General features: G+C 35.3%; 4 protein-coding genes across 4 annotated transcripts in view; 3 read left to right on the top strand and 1 right to left on the bottom strand.

The window, feature by feature from the left end:
- The first annotated feature begins 554 nt into the window (after positions 1-554).
- On the top strand, positions 555-5,506 carry LOC119602982 (UDP-glycosyltransferase UGT4). The gene is made up of 4 exons (XM_037954825.1): positions 555-851; positions 3,821-4,070; positions 4,129-4,608; positions 4,641-5,506. Exons 1-4 carry the CDS (start codon positions 828-830, stop codon positions 5,504-5,506), a joined length of 1,620 nt encoding a protein of 539 aa, XP_037810753.1. The 5' UTR covers positions 555-827.
- Positions 5,507-8,965: 3,459 nt separating this feature from the next.
- LOC119602977 (mitochondrial import receptor subunit TOM7 homolog) lies at positions 8,966-9,508 on the top strand. The gene is made up of 2 exons (XM_037954819.1): positions 8,966-9,206; positions 9,317-9,508. Exons 1-2 carry the CDS (start codon positions 9,107-9,109, stop codon positions 9,379-9,381), a joined length of 165 nt encoding a protein of 54 aa, XP_037810747.1. The 5' UTR covers positions 8,966-9,106; the 3' UTR covers positions 9,382-9,508.
- Positions 9,509-9,936: 428 nt separating this feature from the next.
- Positions 9,937-10,436, top strand: LOC119602978 (mitochondrial import receptor subunit TOM7 homolog). Its single transcript, XM_037954821.1, has 2 exons — positions 9,937-10,180; positions 10,262-10,436. The coding sequence occupies exons 1-2, from the start codon at positions 10,081-10,083 to the stop codon at positions 10,324-10,326; spliced, it is 165 nt and encodes a 54-aa protein (XP_037810749.1). The 5' UTR covers positions 9,937-10,080; the 3' UTR covers positions 10,327-10,436.
- Positions 10,437-14,189: 3,753 nt separating this feature from the next.
- The window catches only part of LOC119602981 (titin), a 102,399-nt gene continuing 94,768 nt past the window's right edge, over positions 14,190-21,820 (bottom strand). The window contains 9 exon segments of the mRNA XM_037954824.1: positions 14,190-14,662; positions 14,724-15,609; positions 18,202-18,434; positions 18,437-18,483; positions 18,540-18,881; positions 18,951-19,233; positions 20,613-20,836; positions 20,905-20,998; positions 21,001-21,178. Coding sequence (XP_037810752.1) covers positions 14,433-14,662; positions 14,724-15,609; positions 18,202-18,434; positions 18,437-18,483; positions 18,540-18,881; positions 18,951-19,233; positions 20,613-20,836; positions 20,905-20,998; positions 21,001-21,178 — 2,517 coding nt within the window. The 3' untranslated portion in view covers positions 14,190-14,432.

Below are 21,820 nucleotides of genomic sequence, written 5' to 3'. Positions count from 1 at the left end.
AAACTACAGCCGATTTTAGTTTTCCCATATAAAAATCGATTTTTAGTGGGAAATATGAGTGATCACAGATTTTCACTATTTTCTTGATTGGAGCGTTATTTAAGAAACTACAGCCGATTTTAGTTTTCCTATATAAAAATCGATATTTAGTGGGAGCTACGCCTCTGTATTTGCAAGCTGTCTGTAGATTCATATTTTAAAACAATCTTTTGGTTTTCTTTTTCAAAAAGTAAACACAATTCTTCATATTACAAAAGCTCAGCAATTTTTTTCCTAATGACCAAGAGAAGAAATGAGAATATGTAGTTCTTCATATAGAAAAAATTGCCATTTAATCCGCACAAACATAATAATGCTCCCCAAATATAATACTCTCAATTTCCATAAAACCTCAAAGATACTTGCACAATTTTTTATTCATGTTACGAGCATATTATTCATGGAGCATACACTGAAACAACTAAACAATTGATATTTAATGAAAACAATTCTTTTTCAGATGGACTCTACAGCTACTGTAAAGTTCTGAATGGAATCAGTCTAGAATGCGAAACCATAAGTTAAACAAGTGAAAAAAACGACAAACAAATTAGTTCTAGAAAATAAATTGTGTATATATATATGAATGAATTAAAAACAGATTCATAAACAATAACAACAAATCTTTATATACATTCATTCATTAAAGAAATAAATAAAAAAAAAAAAAAGCCGGAAAGCAGATGTGATCTTATACATGAACAAATAGTAATTCCTACAAAAAACACAAACAATTTCTTATTAGAAAAAAGTAGAAAAAAGTGCACTGCCCACCCCACTACAACAAAATGCAGCAACATAAATTTCATTTGGTACGACGAGCAAATAATAAAAATTCTGGAAACTTACATATTAAAAAAAATATAATTAAATTCAAATTAGAAAAGTCTTTAAAGTTTAAACAAATCATGGTCGTGTTCATATTTTTAAAATAAAATATTTGGTGATAAGACTTTTTATATTGAAATATATAAGAACAATACGACAATTGTACTTGTAGATAGAAATGATGTGTCCCAATCATTTTGTTATGTTCCGGTGACATTTTATTAAGATGTCAAGGCGCCATTAAAATTGTGTTAAAGTATCAATGTTATTTCCCACGTTTAATAAGTTTACACTTGATCGAACACATTAGGGCCTTTTAAACTTTTATGTGTACTGAAAATATGAACAGGGTAATAACGCTACAAAGGTATAAGAATGCAATATTCAAGGTTATTAAAGTTCCAAAATAATGTAGCAATGTCTAGTCATATGTCTGCCAAATTACGATAAGAGTGACTTATATACCCACTATTAAAACATGTCATATGTTTAGTGACATTATTATTAACCGCCTTTTATGGGGACTTGGCTGATTTATGGTCCTAATTCATCATAATACTAGAGAGTGATGGATTTCTTATAATAATTCGTTGTTGAATTTCTCTCAATACCTTGATTTTTAAACGAGTTATTGGGAACAAGGTGTAAGAGAGTTATAACGCAGATAACAGGATCAATAATGGACTGAAAGAGAGGTTTTGGTTGATAAAAAAACGTATTTATGACAAGATTTATAACCTTAATTGTATTTTCAACAAGTTATACGAGGGCTAGGGTCAAATGTGGACCGATTTTGTCCATTTTACATACAATTCGTGTTTTTACCTTCGTAAGAAGTGCTTATACTTATAAACCCTTCCTGAAAAGGTATAATTTCGTTTGTTGTTTCTACAAACATAATTTTACCCTACAAAGTATATATGTATATTCTAGATCCGTATAGGTAGCGAAGCCGATTGAGCTATGTCTGTCTAACAATTTGTTTATTAAAATGTGAATGAAGAACCCAGATATATTCGGTATCCAAATCTAATATAATTATATGAGACATGGCTAGGTTTTAAAGGCAGTCAGCTAACTTACTTGGCTCCAGAATAGCTCCCCTTGTGCTATCCGAACGGATCTAAACCTTGTCTTTGGTAGGTAACGTTGTAAATCAACATGCGAAACGTATGAAGGAATCTATCTTTCGAACATTAACGTGCTCATTATTGCAACTTCTGTAGGAGTCTTTATATGGAAGATTTAATCTCCTAGCATACTCTCCTACAAACCAATGACCTGTCATCGTGGCTGTCAGTAGCCTTAAACGCACACGTGAAAGCCCTATCACTGACAACGACCTTGGCTTATTATAGAGTGACCAAGTAAGCGTCTCTATCGAACAGGTGGATGTTGTTGACCATCCCATCTGGGTAGACTTGTATAGTTTCTGCTGAATAAGTTTTTAACAGCACGAGAGCGGGACACTTAATAGAGTTCAATGTTCCTTTCGGGGCGGGAACCACTTTTTGCCAGTTCGTCCCCATTATCATTACCAGGTATATTAGAGTAACTCGATACTCAGAACAGCTCGTCGTATTAAGAGATATACGATATTTACGAACCAAACTAGATGTGGTGTAGACATTAGAAATAGAGATCTAATCGCTGGTTTACTGACAGTACTTACAAATTCGGATATTTCCAACGTATATCCTATAGTATCTCATCCAGTTTATCGGACGTTTGATGACCGATTCCTTAGCCTGGAGGATGCTGCATTCATTATGCCGATTGAAACATACTTTCTTTCTAAAATTATATAGAACCCACCTCCCTTAGAATTAGATCCATCAGTGTAGACTGCAATACAGTTATTCTGAACATAGAGTCACACATTCTTAGCATCTATTATGAATCTTTTATAAGGGAGAAGGTTAAGGCAGCAGTAAACAATTTGCATTCAAGAAGTTTCATATTTAAAATCAGTAAAATCGGTCCATATGATATGAGCTAAATTCCGAAACAATACATGAAAATATAATAACGATATCAGAACCCAACTTTTTAGACTCGAGCAAACAAATCGGTAGAAATACTAGTTCGATTTACGACCGGATTAGATCTGGCGTTGTTGGATTAGGTCAGCGATTTTATGTTACCCCAAAGAAAAGACCTAATCGGCTTAAATAGGACATATAGTATATCCGTTTTGTTGGACGTTAAAATCAAACAAAAATTACGCGTACTATGTAGCCGCTATAGAAGATGGTTCTGAACCGTGTATAAGTAGCAAAGAGTGACATTTCAAAGTGTGAAAGAATTGTTAAGACCATTCCCTTTCCGGTTCAGGTTTTCTTTCCTCTCGAAAATGACAGGAGCCAAATAAGTCAACCAAATATGTCACTATTACCTATAAAGCATCCGAAATTCAGTCGATCTAAATATACATTGACGGGAACTCAAGACTTTCACTTCGAACGTGATAATGTCGAAATTCATTAGGAATTTGCAATGTCCTAACATAGACTATACAATCTCGAATTGATTTGATTTAAAGGAAAATAATTTTGCCAACGAAAGCGCACTAAATGTTTCATAAAATAATAGTATCTTGAGCTACGTTAAACCCGATTATTATCCGAATCAGAATTAATCAATCACATAAATGTTGCAAAAACCCATTTTTAAGACATATTTGAGACGTTATAACAGCGCTAAGGCATTTTAATTTATAAAAGTCCATTCCATTCTTAAAGTCCATTCTGTCGACTCTAAAGTAAAGGTTTAGCCTCTGTTATATCTTCTTCTTATTTCGAGATATCTTAACCCTAAAGTTGAAAACCACAAATTTTTTAAATAAATATGTGTTCGCGCCAAAATCAGGATTTTTCGAGTTTAAGGACACGATATCTCGAAAACTTGGATATTATACTTTGATATCTTTGTTAATGAATTCAAAAAATTTCAGATAATACATCAACAACTACTAAAATGGCTAATAATAGCATTACTTCTAATGGGCTCAACAAATGGAGCTAAAATATTGGGCATATTTCCACATGCCAGTGAAAGTCATTTCGTGGTAATGAGAACATTTATGATGGAATTGGCCAAGAAGGAACATAATGTTACCCTCTACAGTAGTCATCGTTTAGATGATCGTTTAGACAATCTAAAAGAAAACATAATAGAACCAGAATTTCCTTTCTGGAAAGAAGGTGAGATATATAATTTCACATAAAAAAATAAAAATTTTAAAATTTTCTTTACATCTAGTGCAAAAACAGGCGGGTGTTAAGGATTTGCCAGCGCTTAGTGCCCTAAACAATGATAAACTGAATACCCATTTAGCAGCTGCTGGTCAGTCACTTATGGATTACTTTTTATCGAATGTTAAAATGCAGGAACTATTAAAAACCCCTGTCGATGACTTTGACTACGATATGATTATAGTGGATCTCTTCTATTCTGAAGCTCTATTAGCTTTAGGGCATTATTTCAGTGTTCCCGTAATAGGTGTAGTGAATACTGACTTTGCCAATTATATGGAACAGATACAAGATGTAATGGTACCCTCGGCTTGTTTACCTTATGATTTGAAAGCTTATGATAGAAATTTGGGTTACTGGCAAAGATTGGCTAATATAAAGTCCTGTCTAGCTCGTAGAGAAAGTTTTGTCTATGATCATTATGGCAGACAGGAAAAAGTTATTAAAAACATTTCAAAAGTAAGTTTAACAAAAGCGATACATAAAAAACCAAACTATATTAACGGTTTATTGATTTTTTTCCAGGTTCCATGCCCTCAATAATGGATCTACAGGCAAATCTAGCTTTACTATTAGTCAACAACTATTACCCCTTAGCTACGCCAAAACCTTCAATTCCTAATATTATACCAGTGGGTGGTTTACATATTAGAGCTCCCAAAGAACTACCCTGGCATATTAGACGTTTCCTCGATGAAGCTCGTTTTGGTGCCATATACATGCATTTGGGTGATGAAAAACTTTGTGCTGATATACCCAAAGAAAAACTCGACGTACTTTTCCATGTCTTGGGTAAACGACAAGAACGCATATTATGGACTTGCCATGATGTACAGAAAATGGAAGGCCTTCCCAAAAATATGATGATTCAACATTTAGTACCACAAACTGATATTCTAGCTCATCCCCATATACGTTTATTTATAATGAATGGCGATATCATGGGTTTGCAGGAGAGCATCATACGTCATGTGCCATTGCTAGGATTGCCACTTTTCAAGAATGAAATGGAAAATGTAGTGCTGGCTGAGAAGTTACAAATTGGTGTGCGTGTTGATTATACAAATCTTACCGAATCTTCCCTAGACTGGGCTTTGGAAACTATTTTACACAAGGAATTTTTTGTTCTTAACATAAGAGATATTTCGAAAGTTTTTCGTGATAGACCATTAGGTGGTTTAGCCAATGCCATGTTTTGGTTAGATTATATTGATCGCTATGGCAATGGTCCTTTAAAAACTCAAGGTCTTGGAATGCCTTTAAATGAATTACATTTAGCAGACTTAAAATTTTACAGTTATCTCAGATCGTTAGTAGTTCTGGGTGTATTGATTGGTTTATACTATTTGGGTATGTTTTTGTGGAAAAAAACGCCAAACAGATAAAATGGGGCGCGAAACGTAAGGGAAAGTGGTGGGAAAAGGGGCGGGGGAGAAAACGGAAGCGAATAAGAAAAGAGGGGAAAGAAGGACGAAACAGAGGGGAGAACGGAGGAGGAGGGGCAACGGGAAGGAGAAGGGCGAGAGCGAGCGAGCGAGCGAGCGAGCGAGCGAGCGAGCGAGCGAGCGAGCGGCGAGCGAGCGAGGCGAGCGAGCGAGGAGAGCGAGCGAGCGAGCGAGCGTACCGACGAGCGAGCGAGCGAGCGAGCGAGCGAGCGAGCGAGCGAGCTGAGCGAGCGAGCGAGCGAGGAGCGAGCGAGGCGAGCGAGCGAGCGAGCGAGCGAGCGAGCGAGCGAGCGGAGCGAGCGAGCGAGCGAGCGAGCGAGCGAGCGAGCGAGCGAGCGAGCGAGCGAGCGAGCGAGCGAGCGAGCGAGCGAGCGAGCGAGCGAGCGAGCGAGCGAGCGAGCGAGCGAGCGAGCGAGCCGAGCGAGGAGCGAGCGAGCGAGCGAGCGAGCGAGCGAGCGAGCGAGCGAGCGAGCGAGCGAGCGAGCGAGCGAGGAGCGAGCGAGCGAGCGAGCGAGGGCGAGCGAGAGGCGAGCGAGCGAGCGAGCGAGCGAGCGAGCGAGCGAGCGAGCGAGCAGCGAGCGAGCGAGCGAGCGAGCGAGCGAGCGAGCTAGCGAGCGACGAGCGAGCGAGCGAGCGAGCGAGCGAGCGAGCGAGGAGCTAGCGAGAGAGCGAGCGAGCGAGCGAGCGAGCGAGCGAGCGAGCGAGCGAGCGAGCGAGCTAGCGAGCGAGCGAGCGAGCGAGCGAGCGAGCGAGCGAGCGAGCGAGCGCGAGCGAGCGAGGAGCGAGCGAGCGAGCGAGCGAGCGAGCGAGCGAGCGAGCGAGCGAGCGAGCGAGCGAGCGAGCGAGCGAGCGAGCGAGCGAGCGAGCGAGCGAGCGAGCGAGCGAGCAGCGAGCGAGCTAGCGAGCGAGCGAGCGAGCGAGCGAGCGAGCGAGCGAGCGAGCGAGCGAGCGAGCGAGCGAGCGAGCGAGCGAGAGAGCGAGCGAGCGAGCGAGCGAGCGAGCGAGCGAGCGAGCGAGGAGCGAGCGAGCGAGCGAGCGAGCGAGCGAGCGAGCGAGCGAGCGAGCGAGCGAGCGAGCGAGCGAGCGAGCGAGCGAGCGAGCGAGCGAGCGAGCGAGCGAGCGAGCGAGCGAGCGAGCGAGCGAGCGAGCGAGCGAGCGGAGAGATCTATCTATCTATCTATCTATCTATCTATCTATCTATCTATCTATCATCTTCTATCTATCTATCTATCTATCTATCTATCTATCTATCTATCTACTATCTATCTATCTATCTATCTATCTATTAGGGTGATCGATAATTCGACATTTTCCAAAAATCGGTTTTCGAATAATTCGAATAGTTGACATTTAAAAAAACCGGTTGATTTTTTTCAAATTCAGAAAAAACCGGTTAACCGGTTTTTCATTATATAAAAAAAAATATATTTTAATTTGAAAAACTTAATGTTTATGTTTAAATTTGATTAATAAAACATGGCCCGAAATGATTTTAACAGTTTAAGAGATTATAACTATAGATCTAGTCATCTGATTTACATTATTTCATTAATATAAAACAAGTAAGAGTGTTATATTCGGCTGTGCCGAATCTCATATACCGACCATCAAACCGTATGCCGTAAAAGGAATGCTCCCCTATAAACATCAGGGTGATATTTGGAATATGGCTTAAGTCAATTATGGCCAGAGCTCTTTTGAACTACCAAAATATTAATTAAAAAAAAAACAAATATTTTATTTCAATTCTTAAACCGTGAGCGTCAATTATGAACCGATACTCATAAAATTTTGTACATAGATTATGTATAGGACTTGTTTATGCAAAATTTCAGCGCTATACTCGTATTTTAAATAAGGAACACCAAAACTCTTTCCTGAAGGGAACCTTTTGTGTATTACCAACACATTCCGCATGAAATTCGGAGAGAATTTCATAACCGTATTTCATAACTCATATTTTTAAGCCAGTAATGATCGTTTAAGTAATTTTCTGAAAATTAAATTATGGACCGATCCTCCCTAAATTTGGTGGAGAGATTTTGGCACGCATTAAACTTATGTGCGTCAATTTTCGTCACATTCATATTTTTAAGCCAGTAATGAGCATTGTAGTTATTTGCAGAGGGGGACCTTATATGGGGGAAGGGTCATTTATGGGCCGATCCAAAAAAATTGGTACAGAGGTTTTGGCTCACATTAAACTTCTTTATGTCGAATTTCATCACTATACTCCTACTTATAAAACAGTTATGCCCGTTTAAAGCTGTTTTTTGGAGGTCCACTTGTATGGGGGCTATCCGAAAAAGTGGACCGATATTGCCCATTTTCAATACCAAACAAACCTTAACAATACAGAATATTTATGCAAAATTTCAACTGTCTAGCTCCTCTCGTGTGGTCCCTATCGTGATTTCAACAGACAGACGGACGGACAGACGGACGGACATGGCTAGATCGTCTTAGAATTTAATAAGGACCCGGAATATATATACTTTTATGGGTCTATGACCAATATTTCGATGTGTTACAAACGGAATGACAAAATCAATATACCCCCCATCTTTTTTGATGGTGGGTATAAAAATTAGGAAAAAAGTGGGACACTTCTGTTTAACATAAGGTACTATGTAATCCTAGCTTATTTTAAAAGCCCTGTTTATGAAATTTGCATAGGCATTCCAACACTTCCATAAAATTTCAGCCGTAAATTAATTATTGTAATTGGAATATAATCTTAAGATTGATAAAATTTTATCAAACAGTTATCAATTTTACAAATAAATTTTTTTAATTAATTAGGAAAATCAAAAAAGTTTAACCAAAGGAGCTTTAGAAAAATATACGCTAGTTCCTCGACTCAAATATTTTTAAAATTTAGCTGTATTATTATTTACTTAAAATTTCATTTAAATAATCTTTGAATACAAAGGAAATAAAAGTATTCGAAACCGGTTTTTAAAAAGTGAAAAAACCGGGTTATTCGATATTCGAAAAATCAACATTAAGAAAAAACCGACACTGGTAAAGCAGAAAAAACCGGTTTAAAACCGGTTGAAAATCGAGACGATCACCCTACTATCTATCTATCTATCTATCTATCTATCTATCTATCTATCTATCTATCTATCTATCTATCTATCTATCTATCTATCTATCTATCTATCTATCTATCTATCTATCTATCTATCTATCTATCTATCTATCTATCTATCTATCTATCTATCTATCTATCTATCTATCTACCTATCTATCTATCTATCTATCTATCTATCTATCTATCTATCTATCTATCTATTAATTTCAATAACAATTTTAAAATTAAATATTTAACGAATCGATACTATCTTTTATCAAATCGATAAAAAATTATTGAACCCTGTGGCAACCCCCCACATCAAATAAACTGCAACTAACTTCACTCTAATATACAAACAGCTGACCACTTATCATTCTTGCTCTTCCTCATTTTTTTCTTAACACAATCAGGTTAAATTTTTTTCGAAAGGAAATTCTTAAATTTTTTAAATAAATCTCAAAATGGCCATGTCTCCTGAAGTTAAAGAACGTTTAGAAATTGTCTACGATATTGCCAAAACCACATTCCATTGGGGTTTCGTACCCATGGTCTTGTATTTGGGTAAGTTTGAAAATAGTATAAACACAGACAGCATGTTATATTGTTACAGCATATTCACGATTGTTGTGGGCAAAGTTGTTTAATCATTATTCTTTGTGTTTTAATTAAAGGTTTCAAAAAAGGTGCTGAACCCGGTATGCCTGCCTTGTCATTGATGAGTTTGTTGTGGCAATAAATATTTAAAAGAAACTGTAGTTTATAATTGCAATTATGCACAATTTCTGCATACTGTTTCTGTTTTAAGTCTGTTTATTATGATACAAATATAAATAAATATTGATGCTTTATAAATATTTATTTAAGATATTTTTCGTTTTATAGTTATGGGTATTATAATGGAAGATTTGAGACCTAATGGTGTTAAGACATCTTTACTTATAAAAGTTTGTTTTTAGCATAATATAACAATTTACTGGTTGTATCATGGTTTTTAGTATAAAACAACTATTAACAGCATTTCAATTGGCAATGTCGCTGCAAATACTAAAGTTTTTCAAACGATTCAAAATGAAATTGAATCAAATTAGTTAAACGTGCAACCTTTAGTTGCAAACGATTCATTATTTCACATAGCTTTTATATAACTGGACCTCCAAATTTGACTTTATAGTTCATAATCAAAAATCAATAAGGATAAGCTCGTAATGTTTAGTTTTATTACCTGTTATCTTTTCATCAGAACCTTAAACAAATAAAAAGTCTTCGTTGTAATTGTGTTTGACTGTAATAACTGCAGCCAACTTCATTTCAAAAACACAGACAGCTGTTTACACTTCTTCTTCAATTTTTTCCAATTCTAAAGAAAAAATACAACTATTTTGTAAAGCAAATAAATTCTTTCTAACATTTAGAAATTTATTAATTAAATTTTAAAATGACCTTATCGCCGGGAATAAAAGAACGTTTAGAAGTTGTTTACGAAATTGCCAAGACCACATTTCATTGGGGTTTCTTGCCAATGGTCTTGTATTTGGGTGAGTAAAGCAATACATACGTTATTATGTATTTGGTAGTTCAAAGAAAATATTGATTGATTTTTTACGTTTTTCTTGAAGGTTTTAAAAAAGGCGCTGAACCTGGCATGCCACCATTAACATTGATGAGTTTATTGTGGCAGTAATTACTTTATGGGGAAATTAGTTAAGGGGGTCTAATATAACAAATCTTTAAATTTTGTTTAAGGAAAGCTGTTCAGCATTTTGTTCAATAAAATAATGTTAAATTAAAAAAGTGACTAATTTTTTTGACCAAGTTTAGCAAAAATTATAGCAGTAGAAAAAATGTTTATAAAAAACTAACTAATGAGTTATTTATATGATATTTGTATGAAAATATTCCCTTCATATTGTGGAATCCTCGTTTTTGTTCGCTAATTCTGACAAAAATTTGTAAATCTGTATTACTGGACATAGCTATTCAGTAATAAGAGTATAATTTAAAATTAAACTTACCATCATAAAATTACAATGTAGTAGGTGTGTGCGATGAAGAATTGATGGATTGATTTAAAAGACTTTCTTTGTTTTGTTAAGAATTCTTTTATTTCTAAATTTTTTGACGTCTTAAGGCAGTCGACAACTGGTTTTGTTGGCCGGCCGTCCGGAGTAATCAGGGAAGATAATTGACATTGGCCATGACTGACTACATAATATGTAAATACCAATACACATTTACTTTGCAACCTATTTTCACCAAAAATTGGCCCGTCATGTCTTTTGACATCAAAATTGACGATTCCCATTAACTACACATTGCATCAAACACCATATTTCGTTTCAATAATTAATTGCTTTGCTATTGCTAATAATTTTAACAACAAATTGATTAAATTTTCATTAAATATTTATTCATTTCACTATTTATTTTCTGCACACACACAACAGTACGCGTAATTGCAACACCTGTTTAATAGAAATTTGTAAACACTTTGCTTAAACTTTAATTTTGACAAATTTCTTCAACTTATTTTGGAAATTTCACTAATTTCTTTAATTAACTTCAATTATCTTCATTAATTTTAGTGATTTACAAAATTTTTCATCAAAAAATACCTAGTCACACACTTGTTGCAATTTTTTCTTACTACATTTACGGGATAATAGAACAAAACTGAAATAAAGATCCCCTGAAAGCAGGGATGTGTGATTAGGAGAGTAAACAAAAAATACAAAACCAGTATTGTTAAATGTTAAAAAGTTACTGTCACTATTGTGTAGATGGAGCTGTTTTACTTTTAAGTTAAGGAAACGGATATGAAATATTTAAATAATGAGGAAGACAGAGTTGTTCTGTTTCATAGTAATAATAAAGATTGTATAGAGGGCGCTTTAGAAAGTTTAGAGGAAATAGCCCTTATATGTAAAGGAAACCGGATATCAATTCAATATTGATTCTAATCTAGTCGATAGTCTAGTCTATAGTCTAGTCGATAGTCTAGTCTATAGTCTAGTCTATAGTCTAGTCTTTAGTCTAGTCTATGGTCTAGTCTATAGTATAGTCTATAGTCTAGTCTACAGTCTAGTCGATAGACTAGTCTCTAGACTAGTCTATAGTCTAGTCGATAGTCTACTCTATAGTCTGGTCTATAGTCTAGTCTATAGTCTAGCCTATAGTCTAGTCTATAGTCTAGTCTATAGTATAGTCTATAGTCTAGTCTATAGTCTAGTCGATAGTCTAGTCTATAGTCTATAGTCTAATCTATAGTCTAGTCTATAGTCTAGTCTATAGTCTAGTCTATAGTCTAGTCTATAGTCTAGTCTATAGTCTAGTCTATAGTCTAGTCTATAGTCTAGTCTATAGTCTAGTCTATAGTCTAGTCTATAGTCTAGTCTATAGTCTAGTCTATAGTCCAGTCTATAGTCTAGTCTATAGTCTAGTCTATAGTCTAGTCTATAGTCTAGTCATAGTCTAGTCTATAGTCTAGTCTATAGTCCAGTCTATAGTCTAGTCTATAGTCTAGTCTATAGTCTAGTCTATAGTCTAGTCTATAGTCTAGTCTATAGTCTAGTCTATAGTCCAGTCTATAGTCTAGTCTATAGTCTAGTCTATAGTCTAGTCTATAGTCTAGTCTATAGTCTAGTCTATAGTCTAGTCTATAGTCTAGTCTATAGTCTAGTCTATAGTCTAGTCTATAGTCTAGTCTATAGTCTAGTCTATAGTCTAGTCTATAGTCTAGTCTATAGTCTAGTCTATAGTCTAGTCTATAGTCTAGTCTATAGTCTAGTCTATAGTCTAGTCTATAGTCTAGTCTATAGTCTAGTCTATAGTCTAGTCTATAGTCTAGTCTATAGTCTAGTCTATAGTCTAGTCTATATTCAAGTTTATAGTCTAGTCTATATTCTAGTCTATAGTCTAGTCTATAGTCTAGTCTATAGTCTAGTCTATAGTCTAGTCTATTGTCTAGTCTATAGTCTAGTCTATAGTCTAGTCTATAGTCTAGTCTATAGTCTAGTCTATAGTCTAGTTAATAGTCTAGTCAATAGTCTAGTCAATAGTCTAGTCAATAGTTTAGTCAATAGTCTAGTCTATAGTCTAGTCTTTCAGTTCTAGTTCAGTTATAGTTCAATCCTTGTTGTTGTAAACAGTTCGAATGTAGCCGATAGTTCTCTCTGGACTCATTTCGGAGCGAAGATCCTACAGTCAGTTCTAGATAACTTCTAGTGCAACTCTAGTTAAAGTTCAGTTCAAATTCGGGTCAAGTTCAGTTCTTAGTTGAATTCTAGTTTAGTTCATAGTTCAGTCTAGTTCAGTTCTAGTTCAGTTAGTTCAGTTCTAGTTCAGTTCTAGTTCAGTTCTAGTTCAGTTAGTTCAGTTCTAGTTCAGTTCTAGTTCAGTTTAGTCAGTTCTAGTTCAGTTCTAGTTCAGTTCTAGTTTCAGTTCTAGTTCAGGTTCTAGTTCAGTTCTAGTTCAGTTCTAGTTCAGTTCTAGTTCAGTTCTAGTTCAGTTCTAGTTCAGTTCTAGTTCAGTTCTAGTTCAGTTCTAGTTCAGTTCTAGTTCAGTTCTAGTTCAGTTCTAGTTCAGTTCTAGTTCAGTTCTAGTTCAGTTCTAGTTCAGTTCTAGTTCAGTTCTAGTTCAGTTCTAGTTCAGTTCTAGTTCAGTTCTAGTTCAGTTCTAGTTCAGTTCTAGTTCAGTTCTAGTTCAGTTCTAGTTCAGTTCTAGTTCAGTTCTAGTTCAGTTCTAGTTCAGTTCTAGTTCAGTTCTAGTTCAGTTCTAGTTCAGTTCTAGTTCAGTTCTAGTTCAGTTCTAGTTCAGTTCTAGTTCAGTTCTAGTTCAGTTCTAGTTCTTAGTTCAGTTCTAGTTCAGTTCTAGTTCAGTTCTAGTTCTAGTTCAGTTCTAGTTCAGTTCTAGTTCAGTTCTAGTTCAGTTCTAGTTCAGTTCTAGTTCAGTTCTAGTTCAGTTCTAGTTCAGTTCTAGTTCAGTTCTAGTTCAGTTCTAGTTCAGTTCTAGATCAGTTTTAGTTCAGTTCTAGTTCAGTTCTAGTTCAGTTCTAGTTCAGTTCTAGTTCAGTTCTAGTTCAGTTCTAGTTCAGTTCTAGTTCAGTTCTAGTTCAGTTCTAGTTCAGTTCTAGTTCAGTTCTAGTTCAGTTCTAGTTCAGTTCTAGTTCAGTTCTAGTTCAGTTCTAGTTCAGTTCTAGTTCAGTTCTAGATCAGTTAGTTCTAGTTCAGTTCTAGTTCAGTTCTAGTTCAGTTCTAGTTCAGTTCTAGTTCAGTTCTAGTTCAGTTCTAGTTCAGTTCTAGTTCAGTTCTAGTTCAGTTCTAGTTCAGTTTCTAGTTCAGTTCTAGTTCAGTTCTAGTTCAGTTCTAGTTCAGTTCTAGTTCAGTTCTAGTTCAGTTCTAGTTCAGTTCTAGTTCAGTTTCAATTTTTAGACTCTAGTCTAGACATTCTGTAGTTCATTCTAGAAATTGTTTTCTATAGTCTAGTCTAGTCTACAGACTATATATGTACCTACACTGACCTACATTAATAAATTAAAAGAACAAATCATTCATTCATATAGTATTAGAAGGTTTTACAACTTATATTCGAGATTTTTATTTTTCTCTGTAACATTTTTTTTTTTTCACATGTTAAATAAAATAATAATTTTTCATATTTAAAAACAACTACAAATAATAACGTTTAACAATTTTTCTTTGTTTTATGTGGGACTTAATAATAACAAAATTTCTTAAATACACTATTTATATAATATTTATAATAATTAAAAAAATTAAAATAATAATTAATTTACGGTGATACAATTTTCTTTCGATTGGGTGATGGAGATTTTTGCGTTCTTCTAGCCTCGGTACAAACAGTTTGTTGTTGAGCCAAACGATCGGTTACTTCGCGCACACGATCGCTTAACCGGAACGCAGCACACGCATTGGTCTTGCGTGGTGGTATGGGAGAGTTGGGCAACGAAGCTGAGTGCTGGGTATGAAGGCTGGATGTGGACGATGTAGAGGAGCTTGTTGCTAAAGAAAAGAAACATTTGAATTTATTTGTTTTATTAATAGCAAAAAATAACTTAATTACTTTTGTTAGGACAAGCTTCAGTAACAATTTTACGTTTTAATTTCAAAACATCCATGCAATCCTTGCTTTTGGGAAACGCTGTTGTGGTTATGTTAAAACTACTACTCACTTGACTCTGCATATTCGAGAACTTATTTTTCAGCATGCTTACTTTACCCGGCTGTTCAAAGAGCATGGATTTACTCACTGGTTTTAATTGTTTATCCTTTTGTAAACTATTCTCCAATGATTTTTTACGCATTTGTATGGTATTTGTAAAATCCGAACGCATTATGGGTTGAGTGGAGGGATTTAGTTCTTTATTAAGTACATCTAGTTGTTCTTCAACTATGGGTATAACTTTTTCGTCTGTATTTACAATGTTTAAACTTTTCAACTCATTTTGATTATCATCGAGTTGTGGACACTTTTCGTTGGGAACCACCAATTCCAATTTGACTTCTTCGATATTACTATCAGCCTGGTGGGCTATTTCTTCCAGTTTCAGTTTAAGTAAATCATGTGGCACAGATAACGACATATCTTCATTGGCCACCTGATCCACACTGTCTTTATTGGTAGTACATTGACATTGTATTGTTCCCGAAGCACTACAATTTGAACATTCACTGTAACCGGAATCACTACGTTCGCTACACTGTGATTTGTTTAGAACTGTGGGATTTCTTCTCTTCAGCTCAGAACTGGGTAATTCTATGCTGAAATCATCATCTTCCTCGTGTAGTGAACCCATTTGTACGGATATGTTGGGATTAAGAATTGTAACACCCGATACGGATGGACGTGGACTGTTGGATACGGAACCGGCATTGGAAGCAACTGAATTACGGCGGGAAGCAGATAATGTAGCCATGCGACCTAAAGCTCTTATAGCATTACCAGTTTTCTAAACGTTTTGTTTTTTAGTTTAACAAGCAAATAAAATAAAAAACAAACATGGAAATAAATAAAACAAAAGCAGGAAAATAGCGATACGATTTAGCCAAATATGTACAATTTATTTTCATTTGAACAGTTCTAGTTTAGTTCTAGTTCAGTTCTAGTTCAGTTCTAGTTCTAGTTCAGTTCTAGTTCAGTTCTAGTTCAGTTCTAGTTCAGTTCTAGTTCAGTTCTAGTTTCAGTTCTAGTTCAGTTCTAGTTCAGTTCTAGTTCAGTTCTAGTTCAGTTACTAGTTCAGTTCTAGTTCAGTTCTAGTTCAGTTCTAGTTCAGTTTCTAGTTCGTTCTAGTTTCAGTTCTAGTTAAGTTCTAGTTAAGTTCTAGTTCAGTTCTAGTTCATTTCTAGTTCAGTTCTAGTTCAGTTCTAGTTCAGTTCTAGTTCAGTTCTAGTTCAGTTCTAGTTCAGTTCTAGTTCAGTTTTAGTTCAGTTCTAGTTCAGTTCTAGTTCAGTTCTAGTTCAGTTCTAGTTCAGTTCTAGTTCAGTTCTAGTTCAGTTCTAGTTCAGTTCTAGTTCAGTTCTAGTTCAGTTCTAGTTCATTCTAGTTCAGTTCTAGTTCAGTTCTAGTTCAGTTCTAGTTCAGTTCTAGTTCAGTTCTAGTTCAGTTCTAGTTCAGTTCTAGTTCAGTTCTAGTTCAGTTCTAGTTCAGTTCTAGTTCAGTTCTAGTTCAGTTCTAGTTCAGTTCTAGTTCAGTTCTAGTTCAGTTCTAGTTCAGTTCTAGTTCAGTTCTAGTTCAGTTCTAGTTCAGTTCTAGTTCAGTTCTAGTTCAGTTCTAGTTCAGTTCTAGTTCAGTTCTAGTTCAGTTCTAGTTCTAGTTCAGTTCTAGTTCAGTTCTAGTTCTAGTTCAGTTCTAGTTCAGTTCTAGTTCAGTTCTAGTTCAGTTCAGTTAGTTCAGTTCTTAGTTCAGTTCTAGTTCAGTTCTAGTTCAGTTCTAGTTCAGTTCTGTTCAGTTCTAGTTCAGTTTCGTTCAGTTCTAGTTCCGTTCTAGTTATTCTAGTTCAGTTCTAGTTCAGTTCTAGTTCAGTTCTAGTTCAGTTCTAGTTCAGTTCTAGTTCAGTTCTAGTTCCTTCAGTTCTAGTTCAGTTCTAGTTCAGTTCTAGTTCAGTTTTCTACGTTTGTCATAGGGTTCTAGTTCAGTTCTAGTTCAGTTCTAGTTTCAGTTCTAGTTCAGTTCTAGTTCAGTTCTAGTTCTAGTTCAGTTCTAGTTCAGTCTAGTTCTAGTTTCAGTTCGAGTTCAATTCTAGTTCAGTTCAAGTTCAGTTCAGTTCAGTTCTAGTTCAGTTCTAGTTCAGTTCTAGTTCAGTTCTAGTTCAGTTTCTAGTTCAGTTCTAGTCAGTTCTAGTTCAGTTTCTAGTTCAGTTCTAGTTCAGTTCTAGTTTCAGTTCTAGTTCAGTTCTAGTTCAGTTCTAGTTTAGTTCTAGTTCAGTTCTAGTTCAGTTCTAGTTCAGTTCTAGTTCAGTTCTAGTTCTAGTTCAGTTCTAGTTCAGTTCTAGTTCAGTTCTAGTTCAGTTCTAGTTCAGTTCTAGTTCAGTTCTAGTTCAGTTCTAGTTCAGTTCTAGTTCAGTTCTAGTTCAGTTCTAGTTCAGTTCTAGATCAGTTCTAGTTCAGTTCTAGTTCAGTTCTAGTTCAGTTCTAGTTCAGTTCTAGTTCAGTTCTAGTTCAGTTCTAGTTCAGTTCTAGTTCAGTTCTAGTTCAGTTCTAGTTCAGTTCTAGTTCAGTTCTAGTTCAGTTCTAGTTCAGTTCTAGTTCGTTCAGTTCTAGTTCAGTTCTAGTTCAGTTCTAGTTCAGTTCTAGTTCAGTTCTAGTTCAGTTCTAGTTCAGTTCTAGTTCAGTTCTAGTTCAGTTCTAGTTCAGTTCTAGTTCAGTTCTAGTTCAGTTCTAGTTCAGTTCTAGTTCAGTTCTAGTTCAGTTCTAGTTCAGTTCTAGTTCAGTTCTAGTTCAGTTCTAGTTCAGTTCTAGTTCAGTTCTAGTTCAGTTCTAGTTCTAGTTCAGTTCTAGTTCAGTTCTAGTTCAGTTCTAGTTCAGTTCTAGTTCAGTTCTAGTTCAGTTCTAGTTCAGTTCTAGTTCAGTTCTAGTTCAGTTCTAGTTCAGTTCTAGTTCAGTTCTAGTTCAGTTCTAGTTCAGTTCTAGTTCAGTTCTAGTTCAGTTCTAGTTCAGTCTAGTTCAGTTCTAGTTCAGTTCTAGTTCAGTCTAGTCAGTTCTAGTTCAGTTCTAGTTCAGTTCTAGTTCAGTTCTAGTTCAGTTCTAGTTCAGTTCTAGTTCAGTTCTAGTTCAGTTCTAGTTCAGTTCTAGTTCAGTTCTAGTTCAGTTCTAGTTCAGTTCTAGTTCAGTTCTAGTTCAGTTCTAGTTCAGTTCTAGTTCAGTTCTAGTTCAGTTCTAGTTCAGTTCTAGTTCAGTTCTTGTTCAGTTCTAGTTCAGTAACATTGATAACATTGAAGCTTTATAGCAAAAACAACAAGTAGTTAGTAAAGAAGAGCAAACAAACAAACGACAACAAAATCAAAAACAAAACTGGCAGTTATTGTCAAAAACTCTTTACTTACTTGCCACTTCCGACGTATGATAAACTTCTTCAGTTTATCTGTGCATATTTTCTTATTGCTTAAATTCTCATCCTGTTGTCCCTGTTTCAACCAGGCAGATTCTAAACATTGTTCAGCCGTCCAGCGATCTTCCTTACGATGAACTAATAAATTCGAAATAAAGTCTTTAGCCTGTTGAGAGACACAATCAAATGCATCATCATCGAAATCATAATCGGCTCGGGTAATATTCGAAAGGTTTCGACATCACTATCACCCATAAAGGGCGAAAGACCGGATAAACTATAAAGGAACTATTTAGGAAATTTCCTTTAAAATGTTTAACAATCTCTACTTACAGCACATAACATATGACACCCACACTCCACATATCCGATTGGAAACCTATGGGTTCATAGCTAATAATTTCCGGTGGAATAAATTCGGGTGTACCGAAAAGAACTCTCACAGGAGAACCGGTATTTAAGCGTTGAGCTAAACCAAAATCAATAATTTTGATTTGATGACAAGTGCGAGTCTTACACATAATATTTTCAGGTTTAAGATCCAAATGTACTATTGACTGGCTGTGCATGTAGGCGACACCCTCGCACACTTGACGCACGAATAAAACACAATCACGTTCGGTTAAGGTGAAGTCATCGGCTACTACACGTTCGAATAGTTCTCCGCCAGTAATGCTGGAAGTTAGGAATTTTAATTTAAATTATGATTAAAAATTAAAAATTCATTTTAAACATTTTACTTACTACTCCATAACCATTACTATTTCACGAGAACTTTCAAACGATGCTGCCAATTGCAAAAGTTTGGGATGTTTTAATGATCTCATTATGGAAATTTCCTCTTGAACTTTGACACGATCACGTGATTTAATGCATTTTATTATTTTCGCTGCACATATGCGTTTGGGTTCTTCTTTCTCTTGAACTTTGTAGACAATGCCGAAACGTCCTTTGCCCAATTCTTCTAAAACATCAAAGCGATTTTTAAAATCGCCACCGGCTTTTATAGAAATCGATTTTTGGAAATCTAAATGAAGTCGAATTTTTGAAAAAAAATAAAATTTCGATAAGAAAAAATATTGGTAAAAATTTGAAATTTTTTAAAGAAAAATCGAAATTTTGAAAAAGTCGAATTTCCGACAAAAAGTAAAATTTTCGATAAAAAGATAAAAATTCGAAGAAGTGGTCAGTTCACGTTCCACATCAGTTCAGTTCTAGTTCTAGTTCAGTTCTATTTCAGTTCTAGTTCAGTTCAGTTCAGTTCTAGTTCAGTTCTAGTTCAGTTCTAGTTCAGTTCTAGTTCAGTTCTAGTTCAGTTCTAGTTCAGTTCTAGTTCAGTTCTAGTTCAGTTCTAGTTCAGTCTAGTTCAGTTCTAGTTCAGTTCTAGTTCAGTTCTAGTTCAGTTCTAGTTCAGTTCTAGTTCAGTTCTAGTTCAGTTCTAGTTCAGTTCTAGTTCAGTTCTAGTTCAGTTCTAGTTCAGTTCTAGTTCAGTTCAGTTTAGTTCAGTTCTAGTTCAGTTCTAGTTCAGTTCTAGTTCAGTTCTAGTTCAGTTCTAGTTCAGTTCTAGTTCAGTTCTAGTTCAGTTCTAGTTCAGTTCTAGTTCAGTTCTAGTTCGTTCTAGTTCAGTTCTAGTTCAGTTCTAGTTCAGTTCTAGTTCAGTTCTAGTTCAGTTCTAGTTCAGTTCTAGTTCAGTTCTAGTTCAGTTCTAGTTCAGTTCTAGTTCAGTTCTAGTTCAGTTCTAGTTCAGTTCTAGTTCAGTTCTAGTTCAGTTCTAGTTCAGTTCTAGTTCAGTTCTAGTTCAGTTCTAGTTCAGTTCTAGTTCAGTTCTAGTTCAGTTCTAGTTCAGTTCTAGTTCAGTTCTAGTTCAGTTCTAGTTCAGTTCTAGTTCAGTTCTAGTTCAGTTCTAGTTCAGTTCTAGTTCAGTTCTAGTTCAGTTCTAGTTCAGTTCTAGTTCAGTTCTAGTTCAGTTCTAGTTCAGTTCTAGTCAGTTCTAGTTCAAGTTCTAGTTCAGTTCTAGTTCAGTTCTAGTTCAGTTCTAGTTCAGTTCTAGTTCAGTTCTAGTTCAGTCTAGTTCATTCTAGTTCAGTTCTAGTTCAGTTCTAGTTCAGTTCTAGTTCAGTTCTAGTTCAGTTCTAGTTCAGTTCTAGTTCAGTTCTAGTTCAGTTCTAGTTCAGTTCTAGTTCAGTTCTAGTTCAGTTCTAGTTCAGTTCTAGTAGTCAGTTCTAGTTCAGTTCTAGTTCAGTTCTAGTTCAGTTCTAGTTCAGTTCTAGTTCAGTTCTAGCTCAGTTCTAGTTCAGTTCTAGTTCAGTTCTAGTTCAATTCTACTTCAGTTCTAGTTCAGCTCTACTTCAGTTCTAGTTCAGTAATAGAAATCAATTATTTTCAGTTAAAATAATCGTTCTTTACCATCATTTAAGTCTTCATTTTCTTCGGTGACATGTACACGATCGCTGGGCAAACCGGGCTCACTGCGACCATGAACATTTTCAGCACGAACACGAAATCTATAAGTACACAATGGTTTAAGATCCTTGACGGTATAAGCCAAAGAATCCACCACGGAGGCAATTTCCAACCAAACAGCTTCATTTTCATTATCGTTGGATGACAATAATTCTTGCATTTCAATACTAAAACAAAAACAAACCCGTTTCAAAATTAAAAACGTAAATAAAAAATTTTAAAATATTATAATTACATAAAGCCGGTAATCATGCAACCACCATCATAGGGTGGACCACACCAAGCAATCGATACACGATCTGGACCTTGTGAAATACTTGGTTTACCACTGGCGGTTCCGGTGGTCCCTCTACGGCCACTGAAGCTACGGCTACATCGTTACCAAATTCATTCATTACTTCTACGGTATATTTACCACTATCATCGGTCACTATATCTGAGATCTGTAGTATGGATTTGCGTGTTGAAGTATTTATTATAATATTTGAAGTTTCAACAATTGGACGACTCTGCAAAAAGTAAAATATGTTAAATTTTATTATTAATATTTTATCTAGATGTAAATTTTGTTTCAAAATGTTTGCAAAAGCAAATGTTTTCCAATGAACACAATTAACAACAATGTTTTTTGTGGTTTTGTCAAAAAAATTTCAAAAAAACTGAATGGAGACAAACAACAACAACAACAGCAACTACAATTACGTTGTTTTACCGCAACCTCTGATCGTGACATGATGTTACGTTCCAAATAGCCAACGAATTGGAAGTACATGCATGTTCTATATGAATCGTTTACTAAACAAAATAATGAATTTGTCTTGACTTCTCTTTATTAAAAATTAAATCATATTTGAGAACTAACTGGGAAAAGTGAGAGTGAAACACTTAACCTATCTTAAAAATAATACATCATGAGAGAAAAGTGATTGATTTTTTATTTGATTTTTTTTTTGTATGTTTTTCATTATCATCATCGTTGTTTGTTTTCGTGCATTTATTTAAATCATGTTTTCTAACATGACATTAATTTTGTGTTGTAAATAAAAAAAAGTATTTTTTCCATAAAAGTACATTTTTTAATGAGAAAAAATTGTTCTTAAACTGCTTTAAATGAATTACTATTATGTAATAGGCGCGATATTTACAAAAAA

Source organism: Lucilia sericata, unplaced genomic scaffold (assembly GCF_015586225.1).
Source record: "Lucilia sericata isolate MDLA Ls3-8-SP2 unplaced genomic scaffold, ASM1558622v1 Contig000266F_arrow, whole genome shotgun sequence".
Classification (NCBI taxonomy): domain Eukaryota; kingdom Metazoa; phylum Arthropoda; class Insecta; order Diptera; family Calliphoridae; genus Lucilia; species Lucilia sericata.
The sequence above is the reverse complement of the archived record's forward strand: the minus strand, read 5'-3'. Positions and strand labels throughout refer to the sequence as shown.